This window comes from Hemicordylus capensis, chromosome 1 (assembly GCF_027244095.1).
Source record: "Hemicordylus capensis ecotype Gifberg chromosome 1, rHemCap1.1.pri, whole genome shotgun sequence".
Lineage (NCBI taxonomy): Eukaryota > Metazoa > Chordata > Lepidosauria > Squamata > Cordylidae > Hemicordylus > Hemicordylus capensis.
In genome coordinates this window covers 23402093-23419709 of record NC_069657.1, presented here as the reverse complement: position 1 = coordinate 23419709, position 17617 = coordinate 23402093, and the positions used below count along the sequence as shown (strand labels likewise).

Sequence of the window (17617 nt, the reverse complement as noted above, 5' to 3'; positions counted from 1 at the left end):
GGAGGTTGTCTTTTGTCCTCCAGCCATATCACAATGTTCTGTGAGTTCTGAGTCCGACTTATTTATATTTACATAATTATTCTGTTATATTTGCAAACACCATAAAATAGACAACTAGGCTACACGATATGGAGTTTGAAGGCACTAAAATAATTGGAAATGTATAAAAGTTCTGGTTTATAGTTTTGGTTGTAAAAACTCCATATGTATACATCTCACAGTACACAATAGTCTTGATAGTTTGCAGTCACAGGGTTTTTTGTATACTCTTACAATCACAGTATAAAACTTGCATTATGCATCTCATATTTGTGGGAGTTTTAATCATTCTGGTTGCAATGACAGGTATCCAAATACCATTGCCACTTGCTGAGAAAGAGAACACACAGACTGCATTTGTTTGCTGGCCCTCTAAACATTGTCACCTTGGTATGCTGTCCACTTTGTTGCTTTAATGCTATGCTCATGGCTGCTAGACTTTAGCGTGGACAGCATTTTTACACAGTTCTTGTCTTGCCTCATCCTCATTGGTAATTGTCCCCTTTTTGCACAGATGGATAGCAAACTGCTCAAGAATGAATAAGGTGGTGCAAATTGATCTTTGTGGGTGTGAGTGATGTGAATGCTGCTGTAACCTGCCGAATGTACATCCACACTTTCCATTGTTCTCCCCTTTCTATTGAACATTAAAACACTGTGAAGTTGTAGTACCCTACCAAAACTTGATGTCTCTTCCTATAGTGTTACCTGTAGTGTGGTGTTAGCTTTTTCCAAACATTATCCACAGTTTGTCAGAAATTGTTCTGCACAAGTAGTAGGCTGTTGATAGGACAACTACATTGATACCCTCTGTACGCACCCAAAAAACCCAATTCTACCTTGTCTCTCAGGTGAAGAATTGTCCTGTTCATAACCCATACAATTTGTGCAAATCAGTAGTGTCTGCATTCTTGCAACCTTGAATGAAATAATCTGCAGTAGTTGCCACCTGAACACATAATGCTATTTATTTATTTATTAGAGACATTTAATATACCGCCCACTCTGAAGACTCTGGGCGGTGTACAACCGGCAATATGTAGCAAATATCCCAAACAGCCAAAACAGCTGCTTTTTGTTGATGGAATTCCTCATAATTTCCCCCCCCCCACACTTCTTCTGTAACGTAATCTGGAAGTACCTGCCTCTTAGTTCTAGCACCTGTAGCAGTTCCCTGAATATTTGAGGTGATGTATCTATTACAAATAGTTGGCAGACTCTTCCATGATGCCCTTGTAAATGTAGCCTTTAAAAGTGTGAAAATATTTTATCCTGGAATGTCTTTGTGGTGTGATCTCAAAATATTAGCACTTACTGGTCCATCATACATTGTGGTGTTGGAGGAATCTGAGAGTTTTGATTCTGGTCATGTGTTGCCTCTAAAGTGATATCAACTCTGGTTTGCCTATACACACCTCTCCTATTACTGGAGGATGCAGAAGAGGAGAGTAGATGGTTGTGTTTGAAGAATTTTTCGATATCCAAGTCGCAGTTGAGTGTGGTGAAATGCCTTGAACAGTTAAATATTTGTCTTCATGTATTTTGGGGCAGTAGTCATACTGGTATTCTTGGCTGGCATGTTGAACAGATGTGTGTGGAGTCCCCACCCCCACCCACTTGTAGTTCAAAAAAGGTGCAGCTTTTGTTAACCAGTTCCTCAACAGGTACTACTTGCTTGAGCTTCATTTGTACTAACTTTTTATAGGGAATCTTTCTCTGTTGATCTTATTATCAAACTTCTTAATTAGTTGACTTATCTCTGGACTATCTACCATCCAGTGTCTCCCTACTGAAGGATTCTGTCAACTTTCATTACATCTCTCATCACCATTTGATTATGGCATTATTTTGTTCATGTGCTTAGTCTAAATGTAGTAGTGCAACAAGAAGCAATTTGTTCTAGGAATTAACTAGATTTAGATGCATTATAGATATCTGGCAGTTTTGGTCTTTGTATCACCTAGATCCTTTAGATGTATTGGTACAATACAATATGAGTATTTATATACCGCTTCTCAACAGAAGTTCTCAAAACAGTTTACATAGATATAAACAAACTAATAAAATGGCTCCCAGTCCCTGTCCCCAAAGGGCTCACAACCGAACAAAAAGAAACATAAGATAGATACCAGCAACAGCCACTGGAGGGGTACTGTGCCGGTGATAGATAGGGTTGGTTGCTCTCCCCCTGCTAAATAAAGAGAACCACCACTTTAAAAAGGCACCTCTTTGCTCAGTTAGCAGGGGACTAGTATTGGTAGCTAGCATGCCTAGTGATGCTCAAGAAGAAGAAACCATAGGATCTCCCAGACTATTGCACTACTAAAGTGAATGGATGAAAAGTTGCAAGAGGACTTTTAAGTTCAGGCATATCATCCTGTATTTCCATATGACTCAAGAATAATCCCTGTAACCACCAAAACTGAAACTTAACACTGTTGTCTTCATATGCTTCATTCAAAAGCTGGCGAAATGCTGCAGCAGATATGTAGTGTAGCCTTCTTGCCTTAAGGATTATGTGATATATTCAGAGAAGCATCCGAATTACCAGAGATGCATTTTCCAGAACTTGCAATACATCATCAAAACTACAACCTGAATCAGCAGTGTTGCTTGCTCTATATGAAAAGCACCAGATATTATGAGGAATCTCCCCCACTACACACACACACACATGTCAGATGGATACCGTTGTTTCAGCTTTTACATAGATCCAGTGACCCATTGCAGTGAAGAGTAGATGCAGGCTACCTAGTTGAAATTAAATCCAGGCAAGATGAAAGCTGTTCTGATCAGCAGTGCTCCATCAGCCTGTTTTTGATAGGGTTGCTGTCATCTTGAAATAAGAACAAATAAGAACAGCACGGCTGGATAAGACCCAAGGTACATCTAGTCCAGCATCCTGTTTCACACAGTGGCCCACCTGATGCCACTGGAAGCCTACTGGCAAGAGTTGAGGGCATGCCTCTCTCCTGCTGTTACTTCCCTACAACTGGTACTCAGAGGCATCCTGACTTTGACGCTGGAGGTGGCCTATAGCCCTCCGACTAGTAGCCGTTGGTAGACCTCTCCTCCATGAAGTTATCCAAACCCCTCTTAAAGCCATCCAGGCTATTGGCTGTCACCACATCTTGTTGCAGAGAATTCCACAAGTTGATTATGCGTTGTGTGAAAAAGTACTTCTGTTTGTTGGTCCTAGATTTCCCTGCAATCAATTTCATGGGATGACCCCTGGTTCTAGTGTTATGGGAGAGGGAGAAGAATTTCTCTCTCTCCACTTTCTCCACACCATGCATGGGTTTATAGACCTCTATCATGTCTCCCTGTGGTTGTCTTTTTTCTAAACTAAAAGGCCCCAGGTGTTGTAGTCTTGCCTCATAAGAAAGGTGCTCTAGGCCCCTGATCATCTTGGTTGCCCTCTTCTGTACCTTTTCCAGTTCTTCAATGTCCTTTTTTAGATGTGGTGACCAGAATTGTACACAGTACTCCAGGTGTGGCCACACCATAGTTTTGTATAAAGGCATTATAATATTAGCAATTTTATTTTCAATCCCCTTCCCTAGCATGGAACTGGCCTCTTTCACAGCTGTCACACACTGAGTCGACACTTTCAACGAGCTGTCCACCACAACCCCAAGATCCCTCTCCTGGTCAGTCACCAACAGCTCAGATCCCATCAATGTATACTTGAAGTTGGGGTTTTTTGTCCCAGTGTGCATCACTTTACACTTGCCAACACTGAACTGTATTTGCCATTTTGTCATCCACACACCCAGTTTGGAGAGATTCTTTTGAAGCTCCTCAAATAGTAGGTGTGCTGCTGGATCCAGCATGGCACCAAGGTGCTCAGGTGTCTGTTGCGGTGGACTCTTGCTTAGCTTCAACTGGTGCGTCAGGTGCATCTATCTTTTATTTATTCAATTTCTATACCGCCCTTCCAAAAATGGCTCAGAGCAGTTTACATAGAGAAATAATAAATAATCGTTGTCTCACATCTGGCCAGAGTGATTCTTGTCTTCATTGCATCTAGACTTAATTACTGTATATGAATTTGCCCTTAGAAGACCCTTTAAAAACTTCATCTGGTCTGAAATGCAAAGACAAGAATCTTGTGGACCATCCTTCCTTTTGGTGACATCCATCCTTTGCAAGCTACACTGGTAACAAGTTTGTTTCTGGACACTATTCACGGTCCTGATAATTATGTTTAAAGTCCTAAATGGCTTGGGACTAAGACACCTGAACAACTGCCTTACCATCATGTAATCTGCCCAGCCCATAACAATTTAGAAGGAAGGCCTGCTGCATGTGCCACCTTCTATCTGAGATCCATCTGGCGACCTTATGGGATAGTGTCTTCACTGCACTCTTGAAAAGGAAAATTGGGTGCTAGTACATCTTAAATATTCTAAAATTAACTTTAATGTTCACAGATCTTCTGCCTCAACAATCTCAGAAATGACACCATATTGTCAAATGATCTGTAATGGCGTAAAATATAGCAAACAAGCAAAAAAGAGCCACCATCTTTACATTGATACCTTTTTCTTTCAAGATGGTTCCAAATCTGAAATTGACGAGACACACAACTGTATGTTGTGATTGGATGCACAGTTTTTGGTAAGCAGTAGCACTGACTGGAAAAAATCTTTCTACAGATCAGAGCTTCCTAAACTATTGTCTGTATTAAACTCTGGGTCTCAATACTGCTACAAAAGACAAAACTGGAGGTGGTGATATACAGTTGTAGATAGTTGACTTTGCTTGCAAATTATCAAACTGTTAATTATCAGTATCCAAATTCTCAGTGGTTATCCTGTGGTAGACATTGGTCTGGGAGATGGAAATGCATTTCCTGAGCCAATGCCCCTTGCCTGGGGATGAGGCTTTGTAGTTTCACTGCTGCCTAGCTGTAAGCCTTCACAACATAGGTGCTTAGAAAATTTGAGATTATTGAATGTGTGTGAGGGAATGGTCTGAGGAATGACACATACTCCCCAAAAGATCCTATAAAAATAGACTTCTAGGCTGGTCCTTTTGTCTTTCTGGAGCATGTGTGAAAGTGTAAGATGGTAAACCTTGAAAATAACCTTTGTTGCTTTCCTGAATAGCTTTTGGTTAGGGCACTCTATACAAAAGGTGAAGAACGCTGTAACATTTAGGTGTGGAATCTCTCTCTTGTACAACCTTCACAAATAACTTCTCCTTAAAACTGTGCCAGGCTGTGTGCCACCTTGATTAAAATATTTGGGGGGCCATTAGAGGGCAGAGTAAATAAAACTGGCCATTTATCTGTACCTTAGAAGCTTGTAGCAAACAACTGGCCCACGTTTTGACAGTGGAAAGCTAGTAGCTTTTTGGTGGGAAAACTGTTGTCTATTGCAAGAAAAATAAACACTCAGTTCATCTTGCACACTTGTAGCCTACTTTGTCCCAAAGTTTAAAACAACTTTTGTCGCTTTAGGAAATATAGTATACATTCTAATCCAACCCAAAGAATTTACATGGCTACACTGCATGCATTGAATGTGAAAGTAAAATCCCAATCTAATCCATAAACCTCTGTTCAAGGAAAAAAATACTAGTAGACATTGGGCTGTATCTGCATTTAGGATACACAGTTGAATTTACAGTTTTCTCCCTATTAAAATGAAGGGGACTAAAGTAGATTCAAGACTGTTGTAAACAAAGTAATTTTCTCGGGAACTGAAAACTCTGTGTGGAGCTAACAGAACATTATCACATGGGGACAATACAACTATTTCTAAAGAAATTATTTGGGCAATTAATGTCCAAATCTTACATGAGTAGCAAACCAAACTCTTATTTCTGCTGCTCAACCACAGTTTCTACCTTTTCTCCAAAGTCCATACATCTTATATCAGTTGGACCATACAAATGTTAAAGGAACATATCTGGCAGCTTCTTTATTTGCTTTTCTACATGCTACTTTGAAATGTGAATAGGAAAATTAAACATTGAAAGGGGCCTTTATTAATCAGACATGCATAATGGTTTATTTGTAATGGTGGTTTTGTCAAACAGATATGGACTTAAAGAAAAATATAAAAAATGCATGCTTCATTAAGTACACCTTTTATAGCATTCCTGGAGCAAAAGGAACAATCATTGGTATCTCTCTTGAGGGATGTTTACTTTTTGCATCCTGGGATGTGTGTCTGTAGCAGTTTTTTTAACAGTGTGTTAAAACTTCCTGTCTTCTGCCTTTATTCACTTGTCCTCTTTGGGGGTTTTCAGTGTAGGTTTATGCACAGTACATGACAAAACAAACCTTGACAATAAGCAGTGGTGGTTCTGAAAGAAGAAATTACCACTTCCTGCTTATATTTTGTTTAAGAAGCCTAATTATGCTTTGCTCTTCTCCTCTTTGTTTAAACAGGTCACAAGCAAAAAATCAAACACCATCCCACCTACAGCACCTCTTTCTAAAATCAAAGTACCTGCTACACAGACTGTAGTGAAGAAAGAAAGGCGGCAGAGTTCTTCAAGGTTTAGTCTTAGCAATAACAGAGAACTCCAAAAACTGTCAGCTTTGAAAGGTATTACACTACGTTTCTTTCAGTGAACGTTGTCATAAAAGCATGCTAGTACTACAAGAGGGGGCAACTTCAGGCTGTGTTTTAGAGGCTTTGTTTAGGCATGCACAGCAGAGCTGCTCAATTCCCCCCCCCCAAGAGCGAGTTCTCACACTGCATCACAGAGCACTTCTTAAACACAACCAGTTTTCAAAAGTGACTTATCAAGCTGTGCACTAAAGTGCTGTAGAATGGGGTGGGGGATAAAAAAGCCAGAGGCTCTGCTGCTCATGCCTCTCTCCAGATAGTGCTCTGGATTGTGGTCTTGGAACATTAGCAGAAGATTACATCCTCAAATATATGTAATCATATTGTGCTGTGGTGATTGTTTGGGCCAATATTAGGGGAAAACCTTCTTGGGTCTCACTCAACAAATATCATGTTTTGGGAAATATCTGCTGTTGAACTGCATGAGCTTTAGTTAGTGGTATGAGTGCAAGCAGGTTTAGAAAGTAAAAACTGATGGGATATTACAGTAGATACTGGCTGTGATTGCAGAAATGGTATGCTATCAATCCTCATTGGCTATGGATGAGTTGAGCCATTCCAATAATTGCAAAGCCTTAATTGTGCTCATGGGGATAGGATCCTAACTTAAGTTGGCAGAGGCGTATCTAGGGAAAATAGCGCCTAGGGCAAGCATTGAAATTGTGCCCCCTGTCCAAACATCTGACACCCATCTTTCAGATAACTTTACCATAATATCAGTGGAAAAATACAAGTCTGAAGGTCACATACAAGTCACATATCCGAATATGTGTACAGTGATATATATGTATGTATGTATTTATTTATTTATTTATTTATTTATTTATTTATTTAAAATTACCTGTAGCCCCTTTGGGGGGGCTTCCTAAAGGCTGGGGGGGGGTCTGCAAAGGTTCCCCTCCCCCCTGCTGGCTTCTAGGGCCTCACAGGGACCATTTAAGCATGTGCAGTGGCCATTTGTTAAAATAATTTTTTTCCAAAAAATTGCAGCTGAAAACAAAATGGCCACCATGAATGCTCAAATGGCCTCTGTGAGACCTGGTATGGCCTAGGGCCTCACAGAGGCCATTTGAGCATGCGCAGTGGCCATTTTGTTTTTGGCAGCCTTCTTAAAAAAATAATAATTTTAAGAAATGGCGCCCCCCTTCAAGTGGCGCCCGGGGCACGTGCCCTGCCTGCCCCACCCTAGATACGCCCCTGTATGTTGGTGGATCTTCATAGGATAGGATTCTAACTTGTACTAGAGCAGCAAAGATCCTTTCCATGTTTATGGAAAGGATCTTCCCTGCCCTTTCTCCCCATAGTCACCACAAAAAGCATCTTATGGTTGGAAGGGGGTGGAATGGGATATGAGGGGCTGCAGAAGAAAGGATGCCTGCACCCCATTTCTCAGTACACTCACCCACCCCTTCCCAAGGTCCCTTGACTCTCGAGAGGCTTTTCAGAGGGGATCAGGGAGCTGCTGTGGTTATGAGGGAATAGAGAAGATCTTTTGCATGAGTTTCATTCTGTTTGAACAGGTTAGGATCCAGTCCAAATTATTTGCTCATTGAATTGTGGCCCAAGCGTTGTTTACCCTAGGATGAGGCCTAGAAAAGGGTCTTAAGCTTTTTGTTCTACAAATGCTCCTGCTTCCTAGAAACTATACATAATTTAATGGTAATATTTTTGATTATGCAAGGTAGTTGTTAAATACCTAAGAGTATTGTTTTGCAGTTTGCAATTCAGTAATAAGTTATTGACTGACTTATTCATAATTCTAGTGTTTTGACTTTTGGGAAGACTTGGATACTATATTTTACTCTTGGGGTATGGCTTTCTGCATTCCTGACAAGAAGCCCTTGGGGCCACATATTACCAAATTTTACAGTTCTTTTGCCTGCACATGCTTACTATATGAAGGTTCATTGCAGGGCTCAACTTTGCCCCTCCAGCTGTTTTTTGACTACAACTCCATCATCGCCAGCTACAATGGCCAGTAGTCAAGGATGGTGGGAGTTGTAGTCTAGCATCTGCAGGAAGGCTGAAATTGAGCAGCCCTGGTTTATTGGATTTATATCAGTTGAGTTTGAGTAAGAGGCTCAGAATTCTCCACTAGAGAACTATGGTGAACTGTAGTTTGCAGTTTATATTAATTTAGTTATTTAGTTGTTTGATTTTTATACCGCCCTTCCAAAATGGCTCAGGGCGGTTAAAGTTAAATACAAGTTATACCTATATTTATCCAAAAGGAAGAGGACTCTCAATTTAAGATGGCCCCCTAATTTCTACCATCAAAGAACTTGGGGGCGGGGGGGACTTGGATTCAGGTAAACACAGTAACAGTGGTTATTTCTTAACTTCAGTTAACAGGCAGGACTGGTCTGTTTAAGAGTCTGTGGGGTCAAACATCCCCTCTCTGCTGGATTTGAAACTAGGGTCTGAAGTTGGTTTCAAATCCATGTTAATAGGGAGCCCTAGTTAGCAGTAACACTGGTAAATGTCATTGCAGATATAATGCATATAACTGCACTGAAGGTGAACCTGGGAAAGTTGTGCCTGGGATGAGGAGGAAGTATATGATCCTGTGGCACTGTATCCTAGTCTGACAAAGGTAGACAGTAGTCTGTACGAAGCTTTGGCCAAAACCAAAAACTCCGCACAGCCTTCATGGTACCATATAGAGGTGATCATTCCCCACCAGTCACCTCTGCACAGTGCTGTACTTCTCCCAGCTCCAGTGGAGCTCCTCTAAGAGAAATTGAGCCCCAGCAATGTCTGGGAAGGTGTGCATGAAGTGCTGGGAAGTGTACTTTTCCCATAGGGAAAGTCCAAAAGGTCTGCCCCTGCTAACTGGACAAAGAGGCACCTTTTTAATGTAGTGGTTCTCTTTATTTAGCAGGGAGAGAATAACTGACCCTTTCACTCCCAGTGTAATACCTCCAGTGACTGCTGCTGATGTCTAACTTAAGTTTCTTTTTATATAGTGAGCCCTTTGGGGACAGGGATCCATTTTATTTATTTATCCATATAAACCGCTTTGGAAACCTTTGTTGAAAAGCGGTATATAAATGTTGGGGGTTTTGTTGTTGTTGCTTTGGCTGGAGCTTCATGTGGGCCAAGTAAGCAGCACATATTTGCTATTGTAATCTTAAGCAAGCCATATTGGGAAAGCTCTGGTTAGATTTAGAGCTACTGATCTCAAGTAGAGCACTGAATTTCTTTGGGTTTGATTTTTAAGTATTGTCAGGTGGTTGGTATATGCACTTGTCTTTGTTATCAAGCTAAAGTATCTCACTAACATAAAGTATGAGAAACAGGTGATTGTGGTTGTGCTATGGGACCTCTTTGTCATTTGCAATTCTGTGCCTAGAATATGGTTTTCCAAGAACCCATGAGCCTTCTCACGTCACTTATGGTAATTTGGGTAGCAAATAGTGTTTGCAGTGCACAAAAGCTTCATTGTTCTAGGGCAGGGACTTTTGTCCACATGGCTGCCTATTTCTAACCTCGTGGTACCATCATATTTCTTATCCCCATATGTTCCTGCTGTTTCTTGCCTACCAATAAGTTGAGACTGCTTGCTGCCATAATGCTCCTTGTATTTTTCTTTAATCACAAATTTTGCAAAATTCGCTTACTGTATTTAGAAAAAATATGTACAAGTTAAAATAAAGCTAGTCATATAATGTTCCTAGTTTGAGAGCCTGGGTCTCTTTGTGCAAAGTGTAAACTACCCTGATTCTGAGTAGGCCCTTCAAAATAGAATGCAAATCCTCTTGTTCTTAACTTAGATAAAATCCATGCAGACACAAAATATAATCTTTAAAACAAAGCCATGTGTTATTTGTGGAAGAATAAAAATATTCTGTCATGCAGTTGTGTAACAGTTGGGATATGCATATTAATAATACTATTAAATAACATACCTACGGTATTTCTGGTTTTGAGGTTTTGTATATATTGGGGAGCTCCCTAATGGTGTAGCTGGGAAATAACTTGTCTAGGGAGCAAGAGGTTGCTGATTTGAATCCCTCCTGTTATGTTTCCCAGACTATGGGAAACAACTATATTGGGCAGCAGCGATATAGGAAGATGCTGAAAGGCATCTCCATTCTGCGCGGGAGATTAGTATCCCTAACCTGGACATCCGGAATGCTCCAAAATCCAGAAACCACCACAGCATGTTCCTACAGCACCAACTAATTGCAGCTTAGTTTTCATTACATTTACAGCTACCTGTAGTTATCGTAAATTCAATGCTTATTCATTTTATACTTTAAATAAAACCTTAAAAAATAAAATACAGTGTACAGTAACCTTTCGTGTTTAGACTTGGATCCCATGTCCAAGATATCTCATTATCAATATGCAAATATTCCCAAATCTGGAAAAGTCTGAAATCCGGAACATTTCTGGTCCCAAGCAGTTCGGATAAGGGATACTCAACCTGTAGTAAACCCCTCCTGTATTCTACCAAAAAAACCACATGGCTCTGGGGTTGCTAGGAGTCAACACTGACTTGACAGTGCAACGTTACTTTGCCTTATGTATTGTGGAGATATTCATGCAGAACAATTCTACCATAGGTTTACTTGGAAGTATGGCCCACTGAATCAGTGAAGCTTACTCCTGGGTAAATGTGCATGGGATTGTAGCATTAGAAAGGCAGAAGATGTGAAAATGTTTGTGGGGACAGGGGCATTTTTAGTCATGCTTTTTTATTTTGGGGATGAAGCTAAACTGATCAGGCAATAGATTGCTTGAACAATGCAAGGCTTTTGAATAGTGCTTGCTTTGATTTATGGGTGTGTGTGTGGGTGTGTGGGTGGGTGTGTGTGTGTGAGAGAATGAATGAGCTAACACTTGTGGATTTTGCCCTGATAATAACTTAAAAGGTTTTAATTGGTGGGATTTTGGTTGGGATTTACCCAGTGTGCTGAAAAACACCCTCTTTTTGTACTATACTGCATCAATACTTATTACTCGTGATTTCCCAGCCACAAGCTCCTGCAGATCCAGTACTGTGTTCTTTCTTTACAGCATAAATACAAGATCTAATCCACAAATAAGTTATTAAAGGTTCCTGAATTTTCTGTACATATATGAAATTTATAGTTCATTTCATTTAAGCATGCAGTTGGTACTCTGGGCAATTGTTCATGATGCTGAAACTGTTTAAAAAAAATGGGCCCCATTTTGCTTTGTCAAACTACTTTTTGATAGCTATATTATAAAATCTTTTGAATGTGTGCCATCTAGTGGGTACAGCATTTGATCCTGATGTGTAACTCTTTGTTAGCTAATCACATTTTGCCAATAATAGGTAGCTGTGGTCAGTGCAGTTTCCTGTGGAAAAACTACCTCCAGACAGCAGGTCAATATCAGCTTTCACTTTGGGTGAGGTGCAGGGTGGGGATTAAAAGTACAGGCCACATGGGTCTTTACAGGAATGCTGGGACACTTGCAGTCCATCCATGTCTAGTGTCTTCAGAATGAACATCTTCAAATCTTGTATGCATTCAGAACTGAGAAATAGGCCTGGACTTTCTCATGTGACTAACATTCTCTTACAGAATACCTCATAACTATTTGGACCTGGGCTATTTATCTCATCTCATGCTTCCTTAATGCTTTAAAAGTAGAAGTCTTTGTGGGACTTGTTTTTGCTAGACTTTTTTTGTTAGACTTTCATATTTTGGCTTTTACAAGAGAAACTGGAATACCTTGAATAACTTTAGAAATAGTATAATATAATAGTACAAAATAAAAATATAAGTGAGGTATTCAAAAGTATTAAGTTCAGATTGCTGTTAATGTTTGCAAAGTATTTTTAGAGTCATCCTTGAGTGGCTTTTGCAAGAACCCCGGACTTGGGTCACCAGTACTCTCACTTCTCGTGTGGGGAACTGAATTGAAAACTTATACAAGGCCATACTGATTTTGGTAGAGCTAGGTCTTGAACCTGGGTCTGGGTTGTAAATACTAGGGTTGCTATGTAGAATTTATTATTTGGGAACTATAGATATCTCTCATCTTCCGATAACCATAGTCTGAAATAAAGTTAAGACTTAAATATATGGAACTTTCTACAATTGTGTAATGAAACAGTTGTGGTAATAGAAAACGATTAGCTAAGAGATTAATGCCTTAAGCAAGGCATTAATAGTTTTTCTCAGGCAAAGCTATTAATGCCTGAGGCAAATAGCTTTTCTCAGACTTTTACCATGGGAAGCCCCTATCCCACTTTGTGCCAGACCAAACCTGCTTCATGGAATAAAATGTCAGAACTATGCCTATTTGAATTGGGGGCGGGGGGAGTTGTTCAGCTGAAATAGAAGTAACTAACTGGCCCAGCACAAAACATCTGTGCCCTAGATCTCCCAGACTCTGACCCCTCCCCTTGGCTTCTGCTCTTCCTCAGCAGCAATTGTCCGCCTCAGCCCATCTCCTGCCTTCTCCCTCCTCGCCATTGTTGCCCTCCCGCTGCTGCCACCCTCATGCTGTTCCTTGGCCGAGTGCGGGCGAAGTGTTTAAGCTCCCAATGCCAAATTGCCATGAAGGTGCTCGGCAGCTGCCGCCATAATGCTGCCCCAGCTCTCTCTCGCCACGCATGTGCTTATTGCTGTGTGGGCAGAGCTTGCCACATATGACCTTAGTGTAATATGTGTATAGATATGTGATGCTGGCATTGTAAAAGCTTTTTCCCAAGTTGAATTTTAAGGAAGTCATAATATTTTGAAAGCCAGTTAACCTGTAGGAGAAAAACAAGCTCTCGTTGATTTCTTTTTAAAAATAACACAGTGGGCTTCAAAATGTCTGTGTTATACTTAAGAGCAGTTCTCTTTTTCCCTCCCATAGAATTCTGTCTTGCCCTTTTTAACTTCAGGCCTTGGACAATGGATGCACCTTTCATAGAGGTTTGTATCAAGGTAGGCCTCCATTAACAATTTGGCATTTGTGCCCATGGGCTTAACAGCTTCTATTGACTTTATTTCAGCCTCTGCACCTACAGGCAACCCATGGAGTGCTGAGCAGAATTCTCTGGTGTGTTTGGACTAGAATAGCTGCATGTGACATACCAATGACTGATATTCTGCTTAACTTTTTGTTAAAGAGCCTGCAGTGCATGCTGATCAGCATGCATTTTAAGTTTTAGTGAGAAGAATCTTTAGAAAGTAACAAGAAAATGGATTTGAGTTTCCAGAATGGAGTATATTGACGAAGCTATTAGCATGCATGGAGTTGTGAGGAGGTTTGGTGAAATCCCTTGCTTCTAATAAATCAAATACTAATACATGGAAGAATATCTAACAACATTTCTGAAACTTGTGATTTCAGAAACAAAATTCTGAGGCATGTGGAGTGCCACAAGTGGATTTTATCAGTTTTGTTTTATCACTGCTAGTTGACTATATTTTGCTTTAGTTTCAAGACTGCAGTTGCTCTGCCTGATTCTTTTTTTTTTTTAAAGAAAACTGCCAATCTGTCTCCCTTAAAAATCAAAGATAATTTACCCACTATGGAACTCTGGAAGACTTATTGAAACATAGTTTAAAATGTGGCTTCCTGGAAAGATGATCCTCTGTCACCTCTTCCACAGTTTTCTTTAATCTTTGAAATGAGAACATGAATCAAAGTGAGAATGAAGTTTTGATACTGTCCTCCCCCACTCCCTCCGCCAGTCTATCCTATGATTAGCTTTAATTCCAATATAAACTTAAGCTGTAACTGTTTTGTGTTTTTCTTAAGGTTGCTTGAAATAAAGATAGTGATAAAAGGAACATTAGTATTCTGCAGATTAGATCGTTTTCCAAAGCACACTTACAAAATACACTGAATATAGCTCATGAAGCATGGTTCTCCTGGAGATTTTACATGAAAAACAATTTTTGTTTAATCTAAATTTTTTTTTTTTAAAAAAAAAGCATACATTCTTACTCTAAATTTTATAGAGATGTCATCTGTCTGTCTGGCTTACCAAATAGGGAGGAGTTGAGGTTCTTCTTTCACGTTAAAGAGAACTGCAGAAGCACCCAGAGTGATTGATTGATTGAGGATGAATGTCATGGGTCAGTGATCTTCACTATTTTTACAGTGGAGGCTATATGCCGAGTGGGCTCATTCCATGGGAGAAGGCAGTGGCTCTAGCCTCAGTGGCAGGAAGGAGAGAGAGAAAGCTCAGGGGGGAGGGGTGCAAGAGCATGGGCTAGTATGGTGGCAGTGGCAGGAGAGAACATGCACGGGGTGCAGGAGGGGGGGGGATAGAGAGAGAGAGAGCAGGTCAATGCAGTGACTGCAGCAGCAGTGGCACATGCAGGGCAGGAGGAGGAGAGAAGCAAGAGAGAGACAGCATGTGTGATGGCCAAGGGGACTAGAGGTGGCAGGAGCAGGAGGAGGGACAAGCCAGGGGCCACCACCACTGGGATCTGTGCAGGCCATCGGTGGCCCATGTTCCGTGCAACGAAGAACCATGTATGTAATGGGTGGTGGAACTTGAGCATAGGAATGAATTTCCCACAACACTACATTGAGACAGACACTAGTGATGGTGGATTATATTGCAAGACATCAACTTAAATGTATCTCATTTGGGTGGAAAATGCCAAGCATTACAGCTGCTGCTGATAACTTCTGCTGTACTACTTACCCAAGTCCAAGGGGTATAAATATTTTAAATAAATGCTGTGACCAAGTTACCTTCATCAGTTCTGACTACGCCAAAATAAGAGAAAATTGTGCTGCCTACAAACATATGAGGCTAGTATGTCCTAAGCTGATGCTTTTCTGGAGTAAGTATAAATAAGTTGGGTTGTAGGATGTCATCATTTCAAGCCTTAGTCTTTTTTAATGCTGTCCGATGTGGTGAGGGAGGGGAAGAGCAGAGCAATTTGCAACATGTATTCTTGATGAAAGATTATTCAGTAAGTTGTGTGTAGGGGCTATACTGCTAATGTTTATGGGTCTAACGAATCTCAACTAGGGGTCATAACAAATTATGGAGATATAAGTATAATTGAACAAGTTATATAATATAATAAAATGTACAAACATTCAGTAATGAGATTCTCATTCCCACTCTCTCTTCAGTGATTTTGTAATGAGTATTCCATACCAGAGACTTGCACTTGCAAACTGACCAGTTTTTAATATGGCTACTATGTGAGACATTGTCCTACTAAACCAGTAGAAGTAGTTGCCTAGTAAGTCTGGGAAATTGACAAAAACAAGGTCATGCAATATACTGTGTGGTTTGCTTGATGTATTTTTTACTCTAAATTGTATGTCTGTAGTTTCTGACCTCTACTGAACTCTGTCCTATTTTAGTCTCTTGTTACTTGGAAGCTTTTAACTTGATGATTAGTTCAAATAATTAAAAACCTTTACCAGCACACTTGATTTCTCTACACATAAATAACTCATTGTGCAAAAGCTTGCCCACTGATAGGTCACCATCTGGTTGGGGGGGGGTGTATAGAGAGAAAGATGACCATCTTCAACTTGGCCTTGTAGAGGTCTTGGTGGTGCATTCATTCTGTCATAATCGAGTCCATCCACTTTGCTGCTGCTGGTTGTCCTCCTCTTCTCTTTCCTTCAACTTTTCACAGCATTATGGACTTCTCAAGGGAGCTGGGTCTTCACATAATATGACCAAAGTATGATAGTTTGAGCCTGGTCATTTGTGCCTCAAGTGAAAATTCTGGATTGATTTGTTCTATGATCCATTTGTTTTTCCTGGCTGTACATGGTATCCTCAAAATGGATATAAATAGATGAATAAAATTCATCTACAAATAGATAGATAAAATTGCTCCCTGTCCTCAAAGGGCTCACAATCTAAAATCAGAAAACAGGCAACAGCCATATTGGCTGTGCTGTGATAGCGCATTCCACCCCCAGGACTGAGAAATATATAGAAAATAAAGGGCAACCATTACACTTGAATGATTTAACTCGTGTCTCTGAGGTAGATTGGTGCATTGGCACTTACCTGAAGGGTTATTCTCCTCAGTGGTAGGGAGTGTATCCTCTTGACTGATGGGTTGATCCTCCTAACTAACTGCCCAGAGACAGGGCCAATAACTTTGAGCTCACAGAGCCCCATTGGAGGATCCACCCCCGAGGACTCTAGTTTTCAAAGCCCTGAAACAAACATGCTCTGATGCATGTGACACAATCTTCAACACTGTATTAAACGGAACAGAGTCAAAGAACAATTGCACTCTTAATGCACCTGAATCTCCTGGAGGATGGGGGGAAATCCCAGGTATCTGCCCTAGAACTAGTAATTTACAATGGATCCGCACTCCTGTAGACAAGACAGGATGTCTTGAACATCCTTTGGCTGTTCTGGACGGACGGCAATCTGATCAGGACATTTTCTAGATAAGGATGCAAATGAACCCTTTTGGTCCTCAAGTGTGCCACAAGTGCTGCCATGATCTTGGTGAACAGTCACAGAGCAGCCGATAGACCAAAGGGGAGGGCCCAGTATTGAAAGTGAGGTCCATCATAATAGAATTGGAGGTATCTTCTGTCTTGAGGGTGGATGGGGACATGTAAATAGGCCTCCTTCAAGTTGACTGATGTCAGAAGATCCCCTTCCTGGATGACCATCAAGATGGAATGAAGCGTCTCCATCTGAAATCCCCTCTTTCTGAGAAAGCAACTCACAAATTTCAAGTCCAGGATGGCCCTCCATTCCCCGCTTTTCTTTGGAATAAGAAACCGTGAATACACCCCCTGCAGGGGAACCAATTCGGTTGCCTGAATTTGCAATAGGTGTCGGATGGCAGTCAACATTGCCTCGTGTTTGCCCTTCTTCCCTTACCTTGGGGAGGAATCTGCATGGGGGTTGGGGCACGAATTCCAGGAAGTAGCCCTGGGAAATTGTTTGATCCACAAATCTGAGGATGTGTGTCCACATTTGAGAGAACCTCTGCAGCCTCCCCACCCAGAAGGGAATCATTGGGAAGTTAAGGCAGTATTTGGAATCAACCTTCCAATTTTTCAGC

At 40.8% G+C, this 17617-nt stretch overlaps 1 protein-coding gene across 4 annotated transcripts in view; it reads left to right on the top strand.

Moving 5' to 3' along the window:
• PPP2R5C (protein phosphatase 2 regulatory subunit B'gamma) overlaps window positions 1-17617 on the top strand; it is a 141472-nt gene that overhangs the window by 13246 nt on the left and 110609 nt on the right. For 3 of the 4 annotated variants that reach the window (XM_053271063.1, XM_053271054.1, XM_053271044.1), the window contains exon 3: window positions 6440-6599. The exons of the other annotated variant lie outside the window; for it this stretch is intronic. In XM_053271063.1, the coding sequence (XP_053127038.1) occupies window positions 6440-6599 (160 nt within the window). The remainder of the gene's footprint in view (window positions 1-6439; window positions 6600-17617) is intronic. 4 annotated transcript variants of the gene reach the window in all.